Genomic DNA, 17,815 nt, shown 5'->3' with positions numbered 1-17,815 from the left:
CAGAGTGTCTGGCTGTCCGGTGCTGAGCGGCGGGCAGCCCGCGATGTCCTCCTCCGTCCTGCTGGCACACCGGCTGCGGTGTGCCATAGGGACAGTGTCTTCTCCTCCTTCGGGGTGCGGGGGATAAAGCCGGCAGTGTTAATTACAAAAGAGTCACTAAGTGGTTAGATCAGAAAGACGGAACTGTTCTCCTGTTTTCTGGCTCTGCCTCGCCGTGTCCGAGCAGCTGGGCGGGATCGGCTCTGCAGAGGGCAGGAACGGCAGCAGGCTCCCGGGGCAGCAGATTGGGAGGGTAGTGTGTTTTCTCTCTCATCTCTTAATATACAAATACTGTCAGAACAATCGTATATATTAATATATTAGTCTAGTCTTTTTGGTTAAACTTTAGGCACTGCTTTGGAAGAAGAATGGAGTTTAAAAAAAATACTAGTGATTAGCCAGCAGCGTTGCCACATGCGGAGCAGGCGAGGCGGCGGGTTCCTTGGGAAGGGGCCGGCAGGTTTCAGGCCACGTGGAGCGGGGGCCCACGCAGCCCAGGGTGCTCCCCGCTCGCCTCCTGCCCACAGCTCCTGCTCAGGAGGGACAAGGCAAGGGTGAGGGCGGCCACCTCCATGGCACTCTGGGGACCCACAGCATATCTGCGCCCAAAACTTGAGGAAGAGTAGGAGGAGGAAGAGAAGGTCATGGAGAAGCCGGAGCCAGTGGCATCAAAGCTACCTCGCCTGGAGCCTGACCGGGACCCAGTCCGGGAGCCCGACCGGGAGCCGGAGGTGGAGCCGGCGCTGCTGACGTTGTAGGGGCTGTAGTAGCCTTTGCTGGACTGGGAGGAGGCCTCCAGCAGCCGCAGGCCGGTCCCGTCCTCGATCATGCTTCGGTCCATCGCGTCCTTGTAGGAGATCTTGAGCTTGGTTTTTGGGCAGGTGAGATACTTGGAGTAGGTGTTCACGTCCCGCAGCTTCTGGGCCGTGCGTGTGTCAATGGTGCCCTTCTGCAGCGCCTCGTCCAAGGAGACGCGGCCCTCGACGTCGGGCTCGATCAGGCCCCCTGTCAGGTACTGCACCTCCAAGAAGCGCTGCCCGGCCTCATAGTACAGCCAGCCCTTCTTCAGGGCCTGGGCTGCTGACATCTTCGTCTTGGTCCGTGGGTCCTCGAAGCCGTAGAAGGCCTTCTGCGCCAGGTTGATGCGGTCTACCATGATTTTGTCGACCAGGCCCTTGTTCACCGCGTCGGCAACGGAGCACTTATCCCCGGTGTTGGGGTCAATGATGCCGCCGGTGCAGGCCTGGGCTTCCAGCAGCCTCTGCCCCGTGATGTTGTCCACAAGGTTGCGGCGCATCGCCTCTGTGATGGACACCTTCTCCAGAGTGTCTGTGTCCAGGATACCTGCCACCGGCCCAGTCTCCTCTGTCGGGTCGCTCCACATGGATATCTGCGTTCGCGTAGGGGCTGGGCTGACAGTGTAGGAGGAGGATGATCCCACAGAGGACGACCGTGACCGGAAGCCGCTCATGTTGCCAGAGAGCATGTCTGCAAACTCGGTGATGGAGAGGGTGCCCGAGCGGTACTGGTCCAGGGCTGACTGGTCGATCAGGCCCTTGCCGATGGCATCGTCAATGTCATACTGGCGCCCCGAGCGCCTGTCGATGATCATTGACTTCACCACACCGTCAGATGAGGAGGTGGTGATCTCCTCCCACTCGCACTCCTGCTCAGACAGCTCCAGGTAGGTCTGGTGGTCGATGAGGCCTTTGCGATAGGCTTCATACACGGACATCTCCTTGCCTGTCTCCGGGTCAACAATCACCACCCTGCGCTTGCGGACAGAGGACTTGGAGGAGGTCTTTCTCTCCCGCTTCTTCTCCTTCAGGGGCAGGAGGCAGAGGCCGGTCTCTGGGTCAGTGATGCACCGCTCCATGAGCTGCAGGTAGGTGAGGTTCTCTTCTGTGTTGGGGTCGAAGAAGCCCTTGGTGTCATCGCTGGGATCCAGCAGGATCTCATTCATCTCCTCGTCGAAGAGGCCCCTCTTGTAGGCAATCTCCACAGGGAGGCGGTGGCTCTCCTCAGGATCAATTATGCCTCCTGTTGCAATCTGGGCCTCAAGCAAGCGGATCCCATGGTCCTTCAGGATAAGGCCCTTCTTCATGGCCTGGAAGAGAGAGATGAGCTTTCCGGAGTAGGGATCCCGGTAGCCAGTGACCGCCCTCTCAGCAGAGAGCAGCTTGTCCTTGAACTCAGGGCCCACGATGCCCATCCGCACAGCTTCCTCCACTGTCAGCTTGAGGCCCTTGATGGGGTCAATCACGTACCCCGTGGCTGCCTGTGCCTCCAGGAGCTCAAATGCAGTGCCTGGCCTGATGATACCCTTCTTCATGGCCTGGTACACAGACAGCCGCTCCTTTGTGGAGTCCACAAAGACGCCAGCGATGCAGCTGGTGCCCTCCAGGAACTTCTTCAGGTTCTTAGAGACCTCCTCGATGGAGGTGAGGCCCTCTTGGAGGCGCTGGGCAGTGGCTTCATCCATCACCTGTGAACGGACCAGCTCTTCCACAGTGATCTGCTTCCGCAGCCCCCGGAAGGTGAGCTTCCTTGTGTCGCAGAGTGGGAGGAGGAGGAGCCCGCTGTTCTCGTCCTTCCGGCACCGCTTCAGGAGCTGGGTGTAGCTGAGCTTCTCCTCCGTGGATGGGTCCACGTAGCTTCGCACCTCACTGGGCTCAGACAGCATGTCATATGTGTCCTTGTTGATGAAACCCCGCTGGTAGGCCACCTCCAGGGGCAGATGGAATCCTAGGTGAGGGTCAATGATGCCACCGGTGGCTATCTGGGCATCCAGGAGCTTGAGGGCCTCTTCGCTGGGAATGAGGTCTTTCTTCATAGCCTGGAAGATGGAAATCTTCTGTTCACTGTACGGGTCTCTGTAACCAGTCACAGCCCTCTCTGCGGACAGGAGCCGGTCATGGATTTCAGGCCCCACCACGCCTTTCCTGACTGCTTCGTCAACGGTCAGCATCTCATTCTTTGTGGGGTCAATCATGAAACCAGTGGCAGCCTGGGCCTCCAGGAGGGAGCGGGCCACTTCGGAGTTGATCAGCCCCTTCTTCAGTGCCTGGTAGATACTAAGCTTCTGCTTGGAAGAGGGGATGTAGATGCCAGCCACACAGCCCGATCCGTAGAGGTACTTCCAGACAGTCTCCACATCCAGGAGCTCCCGGAAGGTTTTGGAGCCCTGCTTCAGCAGGTTGTAGATGTCTAGAGAGATGATCTTGGCCTCGTAGAGGTCCTCAGCTGTAATGCGGCGCCGGACGTAGTCATAGGATGTAAGATTCTGCTGCCGGATGATCTCAGTCTTCTCGATGATCTCAATGATGATGATGATCATGCGTTCCTTGGACACACGGCCTGACTGGAACTCCTCCATGAGCTGCTTCCGCTGCTCCTCAGGCAGCAGGTCCGAGTGCATGATCTCCCAGAGTGACATGGAGGAGCCTGCCCTGCTGCCCACAGGGATGTCCACCTGTGTTTCCTCAAACACCTTCCGCGTCTCTGCCTCTGTGTACACCTGCGTGGTCTCCACCACTGTAGGCTTCTCAGGCTCCCGCAGAGGCAGCAGATACAGGCCCGTCTCAGGATCCTCGATGCACTTCTCCTTCAACTGCATGTAGGTGAGGTTCTCATGGGTGTTGGGGTCGAAGAAGCCCTTGGTGTCATCCGTGGGGTCCGAGAGGGTTCGGTTCATTTCCTCATCAAAGTAGCCCCGCTTGTAGGCCACCTCCATGGGGAGGCGGTGGCTGTTAACGGGGTCAATGATTCCACCCGTGGCAATCTGGGCCTCAAGCAGGCGGATGCCGTGCTCCTTGACAATAAGTCCTTTCTTCATGGCCTGGAAGAGGGAGATGGTGTTACCTGAGTAGGGGTCCTTGTACCCAGTGACAGCCTTCTCGGCAGACAGCAGCTTCTCATGCAGCTCAGGCCCGATGACACCAGCCTTCACAGCCTCATTGACATACAGTTTTCGGTTCTTCACAGGGTCAATCAAGAACCCAGTTGCTGCCTGGGCCTCTAGGAGGACCACAGCAGTGCTGGGTCTCAGCAGGTTCCTCTTCATGGCCTCATAGATGTTCAGCTTCTCCTTGGTCGCCTCCACATAGACGCCAGCAATGCAGTCGCTGCCATGCAGGAATCTCCTCACTGCATCTGTCTCAGAGAGGTCCTTCACCGATTTCTTGCCTTCCTTCAGCTGCTCATACTGGGCTTTGCTGATGATGCGGGACTCCACCAGCTCACTGGCAGGTACGGGTGCCCGGAGGCCACTGAATGTCAGCTTCTCCTGCTTTTTGGTCTCTGCCTCCTCAATGATGGTGATCACGATCTTGATGATCTTCTCGATGGTCACCTTGCCAGTCTTGTACTGTCGGAGGAGCTCCCGCCGGTGCTCCTCAGTGAAGTACTCAGAGTGGATCAGCTCCCAGATGGTCATTGTCTGGCCCTTCATGCTGCCCACTGGGACCTCTACAGTTGCCTTGTTAAAGCACTCCTTTGCCTGGCTGTCTGTGTAGACCTCCTCCTGCTGTGATTGGATGGCTTTGTCTGACAGCGGCAGCAGGGAGAAGCCAGTCTGCTTGTCACGGTGGCAGTTCTCCTGCAACTGGGCATAAGTGAGATGCTCTTGGGTGTTGGGACAATAGAAAGCCTTGGCACCATCTTGGAGCTCAGACAGAGCCTCATTTATCTCTGGGTCGAAGTAGCCCCGCTTATAGGCAACCTCAAGTGGGAGGCGGTGGCTGTTCACGGGATCGATGATGCCTCCAGTGGTGAGCTGGACGTCCAGCAGACGGAACCCGGTATCACTGGGGATGAGGCCCTTCTTGAGTGCTTGGTAAAGGGAAACCGTCTGGCCTGTATAGGGATCCTTGTAGCCAGTCACCGCCTTCTCTGCAGACAGCAGCTTCTCGTGAAACTCTGGCCCTACCACCTCGGCCTTCACCGCCTCATCAACAGAGAACAGCTTGTTCCTCACAGGGTCAATGATGTAGCCGGTGGCAGCCTGCGCTTCCAACAGGGACAGGGCAATCTCTGGCTTCAGCAGGTTTCTTTTCAGGGCGTCGTAGAAGGTGAGCTTCTGGCCAGTCGACTCTATTAGGACGCCGGCAATGGCATCCGTGCCCTTCAGATACTGCCGCACAGACTCCATCTCTGCCACATCCTTCACAGACTTCTTGCCCTGGTGCAGCTGGTTGTAGAGGTCCTTGTTGATGATTTCGCTTTCCAGCAGCTCAGTGGCAGGCACAGGGGCCCGGAGGCCCTCAAAGCACATCTGGCTCTTTTTCTCACTTTCCTCTACAACCGTGATGATAATTTTAATGATCTTCTCCACCGTGATCTTGCCAGTCCTGTACTGTTGGATCAGGTCCCGCCTTTGGTCCTCAGTGAAGTATTCAGAGTTGATGATCTCCCAGATGGTCACTGTCTTCCCTTGGAACTTGCCAAACGGTGCCGTCACTGTGGCCTTCTTAAAGACGTCCTTAGCTTCTTTGTCAGTGTAGACCAGCTCTCTTGCTTTGGCTGCCTGGTCAGTGAGCGGCAGGAGGCACAGCCCTGTGTCTGGGTCAGTCACACACCGCTCCATGAGCTGCAGGTAGGTGAGGTTCTCCTGTGTGTTGGGGTCAAAGAAGCCCTTGGTGTCGTCGGTGGGGTCAGAGAGGACCTGGTTCATCTCCTCATTGAAGTAGCCCCTCTTGTAGGCAGCTTCTACAGGCAGGCGGTGGCTGTTGACAGGGTCAATGATGCCACCGGTGGCGATCTGGGCCTCGAGCAGGCGTATGCCATGCTCCCTGACAATGAGCTCCTTCGTCATGGCCTGGAAGAGTGAGATCTTGTCGCCCGTGTAAGGATCCTTGTAGCCGGTTACCGCCCGTTCAGCAGACAGCATCTTATTGTGCAGTTCTGGCCCAATCACTCCCTCTCTCACCGCCTCATTCACTGAGAGCCTCGCATTTCGCACAGGGTCAATCATGAAGCCGGAGGCAGCCTGCGCTTCCAGGAGGACCAGCGCGGTGCCTGGGCTGAGCAGCTTCTTCTTCATGGCTTCATAGATGCTCATCTTTTGATTGGTGGGTTTGATTAACAAACCGGCAATGCTGCTCTTGCCCCGCAGGTACTTCTTGATGTCTTCCCTCTGCGAGAGCTCGCCAACACTCACGATGCCCTTCACCAACTTGTCTAAGCTCTCCTTGCTCAAAATGCCAGCATCAGCCAGCTTCTCTGCCGATACTTTCTGACGGATTCCATCAAACGCGAACTCTGGCTCCCCATTCTGCGCTAAGCCATCCACCGCATCTCTGCCGTTGGGCACAGCTTTGATATCCGGCAGCTGCGTTGTCATAACCGTGGCCTCCTCAGGCAGGTCGTCTGTCTGGATCATGATCTCTCGAGTCTGGGCCAGAGCAGCCTTGTACTCTTCCTGCATCTGCTGGAGTCTCTCCCTGAGCTTCTTGTTCTCATCTTCCAGGAGTTTCTCCTGCTGCTGCCGCTGTCTCTCCAGCTGCTGCAGCTCCTCCTGCTTGTGCTGGACGTTTTCCTCTGCTTCTTTCTGATGCTTCTTCGCTTCATCCAGCATGGCTTTCAACTGCTGCTTCTCCTGCTCCATCTCCTTCTGTTGCCGCTCCTGCTCCGCCTTCAGGTTCTGGGCTTTGTTCACCTCGTCTTTAAAGAGCTTCTCCAGCTTCGCTTTCTCTTCCTCGATGAACTTCTCCTTCTGCAGCAGGGCGTCCTTCTCCGTCAGGAAGGTCTGCTGGAGCAGCTGCGTCTCCTGGCGGAGCTGTGCCTGCTGGGCCACCTGCATCTGGGGTGAGAGAGAGGACAGCACAGTCAGATGGCACCGTCTGCCTAGGAGGGCAGCGCTGGTGGAGTAGCAGGGGCGGGCTGGGGCGGGGGGACAGGCAGCAGGGGTGGCACTGGGATGGTAGGGGTGCAGAGTCACCCAACCACTCTGCAATGTAGGTTAAGAGTTAAGGGAGCAGAGCTGGGGTTAGGGAGCTGCAGCAAACAACACGTGGGTGGAACGAGCAGGGAAAAGACACAGGCTCTTCTGTGGAGTCAGGGACTCCCTGCCCAGTACCAAGGTTGGGAGCTGGGGACTGCTTTTGTCTATGGAGAGGAATAAGGCAGGATGAGCCACGAGGCCGAAAAGCTGGCACAGGTGGTGGGGATCACTCCTCCATGGCAGGAGCTGCTGGCAGTAGGGGAGGGCAGGGTGTGGGGAGGTCCTGCTCCGACATCTCCCTGCTGGGTTTGCCTCACTGCACCTGATGCTGGCTTTGCGCATGCCTTTGACCCACACATGAGGGTCCTGCCCCCCAAGCAGCCACTCGCCATGACCCCTGGCAGGGAGGACAGACACTGGAGCGGGAGGCTCAGTAACGCCTTCAGCCTCCCAGACAGTGCCAGCAGCCAGGTCCGTGCCCATGGCCGCCGGGTGCAGGGTGCAGCTCCAGGGCTGGAGGCTGCACGCTCACACTGCAGCAATGGTCCTCAGGGACCAGCTAGTGCAGTTCCCAGAGCCTGGCCAGCTGCCTGCACGCCTGCTGTCCCGGGACACAGGGCAGCTGGGGAGAGGGAAGGTCTCCCCATGTACCACCACTGCTAAGGGGAACCCGTAGCCCAGTACCTCCTCCGCCTTCTGCTGCAGCAATGCCGCCTCCTGCTTCAGCTTCTCCTTCTCCTGCTCCAGGTCAGCAATGGCCCTCCGCAGCTTCTCTGCGTCCTGGTCACTCTGGTGCCGCTGGATTTCCAGAGTGTGCACCAGTGTCATCTTCTCCTGCGTGGCCAGCTCAGTCTCGTGCAGCCTTTCGCTGATCTCCTCTGCCTGCTTCTTGAACCGCTTGGCTTCCTCCTCGGCCTTGGCCTGGGCCATGCTCATCTCCGCCACGTGCAGCTTGAGGCGCTCAGCCTCAGCTGTGATCTCCAGCTGCCGCCGGCGCTCAGCCTCCAGGGTTTTCTGAAAACCCTCAGTCTCCTCAGCCAGGCGCTGCTGCATCTGCTCCTTGTCCTCCTGCAGCCGCTTGGCGTGCTCCTGCGCCAGGTCCTTCTGCTTCTGCAGCATCTCTGCCTCAGCCTTCAACCGCGTGGCCTCCTGTATCGCCTGCATCTTCTCCTTGAGCATCTTCTCCGCCAGTGCCCGCTGCTGCGCCAGGTCGTCCTCGGCCAGCTTCCGCATGCGAGCGGCCTCCTGGGCCTCCACGCTGAGCCGGGCAACCTCTTCTGCCACCTGCTTCATCTTCTCAGCCTCCTCTGCCAGGAACTTCTGCGTGTTGTCCTTGTCCTTGAGGATCAGTGCCTTGTTCTCCTCCTCGATACGGCTCTTCAGCTTCGCCAGCTCTTCCATCTGCACCCGGACCTTGAAGAGCTCCTCCTCCACCTGGGCCTTCTGCCTGACAGCATCAGTCACCTCTTCCTTCAGCCGCTGCAGCTCCTCATCCAGAATGCCCTTCTGGTGGTCCGTCTCATCCAGCTGCAGCTTCACCTTGGTCAGCTCCTGCTCCACCTGTGCCTTCTGCCGCAGCGTCTGCTCAGCGAACTTCTTGTGCTTCTCCATCTCGGCATCTGCCAGCTGCTTCTGCCGCAGGGCTGCCTGCTCCGCCTGTGCCCGCTTCGCCGCCTCCAGCTCGGCCTCCTTCCGCAGCTTCTCTGCGTCCGCCTGCGCCTGCGCCTTGGCCTGTGCCTCCTCCTCCGCCCGCTGCTTCAGCCGCTCGGCCTCCTCCACCCGCTGCCGAGAGAGGCTGGCGTCCTGCTCGGCCTTGCTGCGGGCGAACTCAGCCTCCTCTGCCGCCCGCCGGGCCCGCTCGGCCTCCTCTCGCAGGCGGTCCAGGAGAGACTGCTCCTGTTGCCGCGTCTGCAGCAGCTCCTGCTCCTTCTGCTGCACGGCGGCCAGGTGGGCCTTCTCCTCCGCTGCGATTCGCTTCTGTGCCGCCTCCCGTGCCAGCTGGATCTGCCGCTCCGACTCCTTCTCTGCCAGCTCTTTCTGCCGCCTGGCCTCCTCCACCATGGCCTTCAGCCGCTCCACCTCCTCCAGGGCCAACCGCCGCTGCCGCCCGGCCTCCTCCTCGGCCGCCAGGATGGCCTGCACCTTCTCCTCAGCCTCCCGCCGGCGACCCTCCTCCTCCAGTGCCAGCGCCCGCTGCCGCTCAGCCTCCCGCTCGGCCTGCTCCCGGCTGCGCTGCACCTCTTCCGCCTCCCCGCGGATGCGGCTCAGCTCCCGCTCCAGGTCAGTCTTGCCTGCCGAGGCCTTCTCGAAGCTGGCCTTCAGGGCGCGGATCTCCTCCTCCACCTGGCGCCGCTGCCGCAATGTGTCTTCCACCAGGCCCTTTTGCCGCTCCAGCTCACTCTCTGAGGAGCGCTTCAGCAAGGCGATCTTCTCCTCGATGTCCTGCTTGTGCTGGGCGGCCTGCTCCTCCAGCAGCTTCCGCTGGTAGGCCTCGTCCTCTGCCAGTCGCCGCAGCCGCTCGTTCTCCGCCTCCTTCTCTTTCAGGGCGATCTCCGCCTCTGCCTTCAGCCGTGAGGCCTCGTTGATGGCCGCCAGCTTCTCCTTCAGGATGCGCTCAGCCTCGGCCCGCTGCCGGCCGGCCTCGTCCTCCGCCAGCTGCCGCTGCCTCTTGGCCTCCTCAGAGAGGGCCCTCAGCCGGGCGGCCTCCTCAGCCAACTCCCGCAGCTTGCTGGCCTCGGCCTCCAGCCGCTGCTTGGACTTCTCGCTGGTGGAGCGTGACTCCTCCTCTGTCTTGGCCTTGCTCTCCAGCAGGATCTCCATCTCAGCCCGCAGCTTGGCCAGCTCCTCCTCCACCTCCTTCCTCTTCTGGATGGCCTCGCTCACCTCCTTCTTCAGCCGGAAGAGCTCCTCCTCCAGGAGCAGGCGCTGCTGCTCCCCATTCTCCATCTCTGCCTTCAGACGGATCAGCTCCTGCTCCGCTGCCAGCTTCTGCTGGGCTGTGCCCTCCGCCAGCTCCCGCTGCTTCTCCAGCTCCTCCTCCGCCAGCTCCTTCTGCCGTAGGGCTGACTCCTCTGCCTTGGCGCGCTTGCGGGCCTCCCGCTCCGCATCCTCCTTCTGCTTCTCTGCCTCCTCCTGCGCCAGCGTCTTCTTGTGGGCCACCTCCTCCGCCTGCAGCCTCAGTCGCAGCGCCTCATTGGCCTTCTGCCGCCAGTGCTCCAGCTCCTTCTCAGCCTCCTCCCGTGACCGCTCAGCCTCCAGCTGCTGCTTCTTCAGCCTCTCGGCCTCCTCCTGCAGATGGGCCACCGTGATGTGTTCCTGCTGCAGTGACAGCTCCAGCTGTGCTGTCTTCTCTGCGAAGGACAGCCGCTTGCTCTGCAGCTCGGCCTCGGCGCTCCGCTGGGCAACCTCCTGGGCCACCTGGATCTGCCGCTCCTTCTCGGCCTCTGCCTGCCGCATCCGCCGCTCAGCCTCCTCTGCCTGCAGCCGCAGCTTCTCCAGGTCCGCCACCGCCTTCTGCTTCTCCCGCGCCGCATCCCGCTCAGCCTGCACCTTGCGCTTCAGCTCCTCCTCTGCCTCCCGCTTCTTCTGGCTCTCCTCCTTCACCTGCCGGCGCAGGCGCTCAGCCTCCTCCTGCGCCTGCCTCTTCTGCCGCTCGGCATCCTCGGCGCGTGCCCGCAGCTCCTGTAGCTCCGTCTCTGCACCCACCCGCTGCTTCTCGGTGCTCTCCAGCTGGAGGCGGATGAGGCGGATCTCCTCTTCCACCTTCTTGCGGTTGTACTCAGCCTCCTCGATCAGCTTGACCTTGGACTTGATCTGGTGGTCGGAGTTCTGCCGCAGCTGCATCAGCTCCTGCTGGATGTTCTGCTTCTGCTGCTCGGCATCCACGGCCACCACCTCCCGCCGGGTGACCTCCTCCTGCATGCGGAGCTGCAGCTCCCGCGCCTCTGCCTCTGCCTGTGCCTTGGCTTTGGCGTGGGCCTCGGCCAGCTGCCGCTGCTTCTCCAGCTGGGCCTCCACCTCCGCCAGCCGCTTCCTCTCCTCTTCCTTCAGCTTCTCGGCGGCTTTCTGGACGGGAAAGAGAGTGCAGAGAAAACAGAGAGGGGAGAGAGAGAGAAATCACAAGGGATGCGACTGAGCCACAGCATCAACACCAGCCACAACCACGAACCACCGAGAGACAGGACGGTCCGGGGCAGAGGGGTGGAGGATGCGCATGGAATGGCTTCGGGTCCCTGGGCCTCCCCAGGAGCTGGAGGCGGTGACGCCAGCTTCCAGAAGACGTATGGCAGACAGGGGACACATGACTACCGTGTCTCACTCAGGACAGAGTGGGCGACGGGACCAAGACAGCAGTGCAGGAAGTGGGATGGCCCACGTACCACAGAGAAGGAATGGAGCGCGAGCAAAGCCCGAGGAGATGAATGCGAGCAGCTTGCACACCACCACCACTGCCGCCCAGGGAGAGCCCTGCCCTGGCCCCCCACAGAGGGGAGCCCCCTCCCGCACTCGCCAGGGCTCCCCTTGCGAGCAGGGCCGGCGTGGAAAGCCGGCGAAACGAGAGACCCGGCCGGAGCACCAGGGTGAGCAGAACAGAGGGGAGCGGGTGCTGAGGGAGGTGCCAGTGGAGCTTTCCTTGGCCAGGAAAGCCTCAACGACATGGAGAGCAATCCAAGCGCCGGCCCGTGCTGCCCCAGCTGGTCCGAATCCGCCCCCGCTGGCCTGCTCCAGACAACCCAGCCAGCTGGCTGTCTGCCGACACGGCTCGTGCGTGGCTCGGGGCCGTGCCGCAGAGTGCTTGTGCCACATGCACCGTGAGCAAGGCAGGTGCACGCTCCATGCAGGGCCCGGGCACGGGCAGCACACATGCGGGTGAGCCAGACCCCCACACCGCGGGGCTGGGTCCCCTCACGCCACCCCAAGAGGCACCGCGAGGGCCTGGGAGCAGAGGCAGAGGAGGGTGAGGAGCATGGGGGTGAGTGGCTCTCCGGAGGGCGGGGGTGCAGTGAGCAGGAGGCACGCACAGGCTGCTGGTGGCCATGGGGTGAGGCAGAGGGGTGCCGCAGGGAGGGGGACATGCACAGAGTGAGTACCTGGTGCAGGGATGCCAGAGTCATCCTGGTTTTTTACCCTCCATTAGATCCCCACCAACACAAACATCCCCCAAGACAAAGCACTGGCAAAGCGGCTCGACTTCCAAGGGCAGAAACCAAGAGTTAGAAAAGTTACCAAGACAGAACACCCGAGGGCTCCGGTCCCGCGGCGCCCGAGCACAGCGTCATGCGGAAGGCAGATGCTGACTGCGCTACGTGTATCTGGGAAGTGCCTCCTACCACCAGTCATGCCAGAGCCCAGTGGTGCCCGGAGCTGGCTCTGCGTGCTGCCCCGGCTGGCCCTCTCGGCTCAGAGACCCGCTGCACCCAGAGCCAGCAGCTTCGGTCCTGGGAGCCCAGATCAGAGCGGGGTTAGAGGCCATGGGCCAGCGTTAGTGATGGGGGCCAGCAGTCATCATGAACCATGTTCCCCGTTGTTATGCAGGAGAGAGAATGCAGCTGGAGTCATGCCACCCCACGTGCCCGCACGCCACTCCCCTACCTCCTCCTCCTCCAGCCGCCGCAGCGTCTCCGTGATGAACTTGATGTACTGGCTCGTGAGCGTGGTCAGCTCGCTGTACCGCGTCCGCAAGTCCACGTACTGCGGCAGATGGCAGGGGTCAGCAGGAGAGGAGCATGCCCGCAGCACGCCCCCGGCCCAGCTGCCGCGGCACCCCAGCGGCAGTGGGGCCGGATGGAGGCAGGCCCGCACGCCAGCCACCCATGCCCACCCTTCAGCAAAGGGCTGCAGCCCTCTGCTCCTGGGGAAGGAGCTGCCTGGGCTCCGCCGCGTGCCGGGCTCCGTGGGGTGTGCCAGGCCCGTGCGCAGAAGGGCTCCCCCTCACCTCCTGGATGATGCTGTCGGATGCAGACTGCACTTTGGGCTTCTTGGCCGGAGAGGCCATCGGTTCTACCTGCGCCTTGAAGCTCACCAGCTGCAGCTCATAATCCTGCCGGGGAGAGGGGTCCTCAGCACGCCAGCCAGCGTCCCCAGCAAGCCCCCCGGGCCCTTTGAGGCCACCTGGCACTGGGGCTGCCCCTCCCCAGCCCCACGCCTGCCCCAGCAGCCCTCGGGAGCAGGCAGGCACGGCCAGCAGGCGCACCTTGATGGCATCGATGTACTGCTTGGCATAGCGCTGGCACTCCTCCACCTTCTCCTTGTTGCGGTCGCACTCCTCCAGGAGTTTCTGGGGAAACATACAGGGGTGAGGTCAGGCAGCCCGTGGCCACCCTGCCATGATCCGGGACGGCTAGGAGCACTGGCCAGGCCGGCCCCACTCCCTGCCACAGGCGCTACCTTCTCCTGCAGCAGCTGCTCCCGCACGGTCTTGCTGTCGGTGATGGGCACCGCCTGGATTTTCTCCTGCCGCTGCTTTGCGGCCTGGATCCACTGGAGCAGCCCGTCGCAGCTCTCACGGTAGTAGCGCAGCTGGCGGCCCAGCTGGTCCAGCTCACGCTGGCGCAGGTCCGTCTGGGCGAGGACGGCCTGCCAGCGCTCCAGCAGCTGCTGGACTCTCTCCCGGTAGCGGTCCAGGTCCACGTCACGCTCGCTGTGGCCCCTGACCATGCGCTCGTTGACATCCTTGGCCTTGCTCAGGTCGGTCTCCAGCGTGCTGAAGAAGGGCTGGTGCCCCTCCGCCTGCGCGCGCAGCCGCTGCGGCAAACAGAGCGTGGGTCAGCCCTGGCCCCAGCACCCCCGGTGCCCCGCCGGCACGGTGCTGCCCCAGCTGTTACCTTCAGCTCGGCCTTGCTGGCCTCCAGCTCCTTGAGGTCAGCTGGCACGGTCTGCACATCCTTCAGCTGGTCCTCGTACTTCTTGACCAGCTCCTCTGCCCCCTGAGTGCTGCGGATCACCAGGTTGATGGTCTTCAGCCTGCAGAGAGGAGATGGGCTCAGCTGGTGCCGGGCAGCAGCGTGGGTCAGCACAGCGCCAGGAACTCACGGGAAGGGAAGGACACACTGGCACAACCAGCTTCCTCCAGACCTCATCAGCCCACCCCTGGCCAGACCAGGCTCATCCCAGCTGATGCAGCAGTTTTCCCCAGCCCAGGATGACCAAGGGGCCATGCAGGGGCTGGACACTCACTTCTCCAGGTAGATGCTGGAGAGGCTGTACACCTGGTCCATCTTCTGCAGGGTGATCTCCAGCTCTGAGCGCAAGACGGGGGCCGAGCTGGCCTGTTCTGGCTGGGCCAGCACCTTCTCTGTCTTCTCGCTGACCTTGTCCAGGTTCTTCTTGATGCCCTCCAACTCCAAGTGGATTTGCTGCAAGGCGAGGAGGGTCCCTCAGTCCCTGTCTGGTGCCTGCCAGCTGCAGTTTGGGGCCAAGCTCTGCCCGTGGCTGATCCCCCATATAACGCCATGCCAAACACTGTGCCCTGCCAGCCAGGACCCGGCCTGCAGGGCCCCCGGCCACCCCCTAGCCCGGAGGATAAGGAGCAGAGCAGAGAAGGGGAAGGGGTCTGCAGCCCACCCAGTGTGGGTGGACAGACACCAGCCCCGTTCTGGGTGCCGAGGTCCCCGTCCGCCTGTGTTGCACACCAGCACACGTGCGTGTGCACACGTACCTGCTGCTCGGTGATGCGCTGGGCACACTCCTTGACCGGGTCCTTGTCAAGGGGCAGGCGGATCTTGTGGATGGTGCGGGTCTCGCAGCTCTCCAGCTGCAGACGGATGTCTTTCAGCTGGGAGATATAGTTCTTGCACAGGGACTCATCCTGCTCTCCTGTGGGGACACCAGGGACAGCTTAGAACCTTCCCGCTCCGTTTGCGCCATCCGCGTCCCTGGGAACAGAGGGGACGCCCCAGGGAGCACAGGGCAGCGGGGAGGAGGGAGCTCACCTTTCTCCTGGCTGCGCAGCAGCAGCTCGTACTTCTGGGTGCAGGCATTGTACTCGCGCTCCACGTGCAGCCGGTCGTCAGGCTGGAAGCTCTGCGAGTCCTGGCTGTCCCGCAGGAACTCCTGGTAGTGGGTCTCCAGGCTGCGCAGGACATGCCGGCACTCCTCCACCTGCATCGTGCGGAACTGGGGGGGCAAAGGGTGCTGTCAGCCCCCGCCGCTGCGGCAGGACCCCCGGGGACCCCGCAGGCTGGGCGCGGCCCCGTGCCAGCACTGCGGGAGACTCACCGTCAGGTGGGACCAGGACTGGATTTGCTGAATGTCGCGGATCAGGTACTGCCAGGACAGGAGGCTCCTCATGTCCAGGTGCAGCTGGTGCCAGAGCACGAGGAGGTGCTGGTGGGCAGCCTCCAGCCTGGGGAGAGGTGGCACGAGTGAGCTGGGGGCCAGGGAGCGGCAGGCACCCCACAGCAGAGGGGGAAGCCGAGGACAGTGCCATGGAGCTGCCGGTGCGGCCCAGGAGGGGGGCAGCCAGCGCCCACCTGTGCACGGCGTCCAGCGCCTCCTTGTTGGGGGGCGGCACGAGGAAGCAGACGGAGGGGACGATGGCCTCGCTGCCGGCGGCGCTCAGCACCTTCCACTTGTAGGGCTGGGCGTTGCTGAGCAGGGCGCACTCGTCGTTCTTGTGCACCGTGATCTGTGGGGCCAGGGCGGCGTGAGCCCGGGGCAGGGTGCCCCTGCACGTGCCCCCCAGCCCCTCCCCGCTCCCGCTCCCCCTCGCACCTCCATTTGCTTGTAGTCGCAGACGGCCTGGATGGGCGGGCGGCCCTGCAGCGGGGTGCCGGGGTTGCGGGGCTTCAGCTGGACGATGGCCTTGGCGCGGCGGGCCAGCCCCGCCAGCTGCCCCCCGTACTCCGCCAGCTGGTCCTTCTGCTCCTGCGGGCACAGCGGGGTCAGGGGGGGAGCCCTGCGGTGGGGCGGGGGTCTGGGGAGCAGGCAGCAGGGTGGGGGTGGGAGGCTCTGTGGGAGGGTTGCCCACTCCCATGGGGGCCCTGGGGGGGTCAATGCAAAGGGCAACAAGAAGAGGGTCTGCAGTGGGGAGGGGGATTACTGAGGGGGCCGCTGGAGTGGAGTGTGGAGGGGTTCACTCCCGCAGCGGGGTCTGCATGTTGCGGGGAGGTCGCTGCAGCGGGATGCATGTGTTGGGGGTCACCCCTGAGGCTCTGCAGTGGGGTGTGCTTGTGGGGGATCATCCTCGGGGGGCTGCAGTGGGGTGCACGTGTGGGGATGTCACGCTGCCACCCTGCGGCTGGACACGTGTGGCGGGCTACCCCTGGAGGGTCACCCCTGGGGCTGCAGTGGGGCTGGGGTCACCCCTGGGGTTGTAGCAGGGTTCACGCATTGGGGGGTTCACCCCGGGAGCTGCAGTGGGGCTGGGGTCACCCCTGGGGTTGTAGCAGGGTTCATGCACTGGAGGGGGTCACCCCGGGGGCTGCAGCGGGCGGGGGTCCCTCACCACACAGTCCTGCAGCAGGTCCTCCAGGCGCGTGACCGTGATGCTGCGGTCACACGAGTACTTCTTCTTCATGTTCTCCTCCGTCTTCCTCAGGAACTCCTCAGCCTCCTTCACGTCGGCAAAGAACTGGGGGGGCGAGGGGGGTGAGCCGGGGCGGGTGCCCGGCGGGCCGCGGGTGCGCGGGTGTGCGGGTGGGGGCAGCCCCTCCCGCCCCACCCTACCTGGAAGTAGGCGCTGTTCTCCTTCAGGTGGGCCTCGATGCAGCAGCACAGCTGGAGCATCCAGCTCCACTGGGTCTGCAGGGCTGCCTGGAAGGCCTGAAACGGGGACGCGTCGCGCTGCCCTGCCCATGCCGGCACTGGCACCGCCGCCGGCACCGCCACCGGCACCGCTGCTTCTGCCCGCTGCCCGCCCCTGCCCAGCCCAGGCAGCCGCCTGCACTGCCGCGGTCCCCCCGCGCGCGGCCCGCTGCCCCACGCGCCGCGCCCCACATCAGTGACCGCGGCGCCCAGGCCCCCTGCGCGCGGCCCGCTGCCCCCCTCACCTCCAGGGTCTGCCTGCCGGGGTGCTCCTCCCGCAGCAGCCGCTCCCCCGTGCTCTGCAGCTCCTTGATCCTGCGCTCCCGCAGCTCCAGCTCCCGCATCAGCCCCTGGCACGGCCCCGAGGAGGGGGGTGAGCGCCGGGCCCCGGCAGGGCCAGCACGCGTGTGTGCACGTCTGTGTGTGTCTGCGTGCACGTCTCTGCGTGTCTGTGTGTGTGTGCACACCTGTGCACGTGTCTGTGCGTGTGTCTCTGTGCATCTGTGTGTCTGTGTGCACGTCTGCGCGTGTTTGTGCACGTCTGTGTGCACATCTGTGTGTCTGCATGTCTGTGTGCGTGTCTGTGCGTGTCCGTGTGTTTGTGTGCACAGCTGTGAGTCTGTGTGCACATCTGTGTGCATCTGTGTGTCTGTGTGCACAGCTGTGTGTGTCGGTGTGTCTGTGTGTCTGTGCATGCCTGTGTGTCTGTGTGCATGTCTGTGCATGCCTGTGTGTCTGTATGCACATCTGTGCGCATGTCTGTGTGTATCCATGTGTCTGTGTGCACATCTGTGTGCATCTGTGTGTCTGTGTGCACAGCTGTGTGTGTCGGTGTGTCTGTGTGTCTGTGCATGCCTGTGTATCTGTATGCACATCTGTGCACATGTCTGTGTGTATCCATGTGTCTGTGTGCACATCTGTGCACGTCTGTGCATGTGTCTGTGCATGTCCGCATGTCTGTGCACATGTCTCTGTGTGTGTCTGTGTGCACGTCCGTGTGCGTGTCTGTGCATGTCTGTGTGTCTGTGTGCACGGCGGTGTGTCCGTGTGTCTGCGCTGCAGCTGCTGGGGGCCACTGGGGACGAGCCTGAG

General features: G+C 62.6%; 1 protein-coding gene across 2 annotated transcripts in view; it reads right to left on the bottom strand.

Moving 5' to 3' along the window:
- Nucleotides 1-339: 339 nt before the first annotated feature.
- Nucleotides 340-17,815, bottom strand: part of PLEC (plectin) — a gene marked incomplete at its 5' end in the record, with an annotated part of 42,713 nt that continues 25,237 nt past the window's right edge. For both annotated transcript variants that reach the window (XM_082015407.1, XM_082015408.1), the window contains 16 exons: nucleotides 340-6,838; nucleotides 7,664-11,044; nucleotides 12,572-12,670; nucleotides 12,915-13,019; nucleotides 13,173-13,256; nucleotides 13,367-13,723; nucleotides 13,804-13,942; nucleotides 14,156-14,334; nucleotides 14,637-14,794; nucleotides 14,911-15,094; nucleotides 15,197-15,323; nucleotides 15,451-15,605; nucleotides 15,692-15,844; nucleotides 16,425-16,550; nucleotides 16,646-16,741; nucleotides 16,969-17,073. In XM_082015407.1, the coding sequence (XP_081871533.1) occupies nucleotides 503-6,838; nucleotides 7,664-11,044; nucleotides 12,572-12,670; nucleotides 12,915-13,019; nucleotides 13,173-13,256; nucleotides 13,367-13,723; nucleotides 13,804-13,942; nucleotides 14,156-14,334; nucleotides 14,637-14,794; nucleotides 14,911-15,094; nucleotides 15,197-15,323; nucleotides 15,451-15,605; nucleotides 15,692-15,844; nucleotides 16,425-16,550; nucleotides 16,646-16,741; nucleotides 16,969-17,073 (11,784 nt within the window). In that variant the 3' untranslated portion in view covers nucleotides 340-502. The remainder of the gene's footprint in view (nucleotides 6,839-7,663; nucleotides 11,045-12,571; nucleotides 12,671-12,914; nucleotides 13,020-13,172; nucleotides 13,257-13,366; nucleotides 13,724-13,803; nucleotides 13,943-14,155; nucleotides 14,335-14,636; nucleotides 14,795-14,910; nucleotides 15,095-15,196; nucleotides 15,324-15,450; nucleotides 15,606-15,691; nucleotides 15,845-16,424; nucleotides 16,551-16,645; nucleotides 16,742-16,968; nucleotides 17,074-17,815) is intronic.

Source organism: Phaethon aethereus (genome assembly GCF_964289735.1).
Source record: "Phaethon aethereus genome assembly, chromosome: 2".
Lineage (NCBI taxonomy): Eukaryota > Metazoa > Chordata > Aves > Phaethontiformes > Phaethontidae > Phaethon > Phaethon aethereus.
Note: the sequence above shows the minus strand (reverse complement) of the source record. Positions and strands in the feature narration are given on the sequence as shown.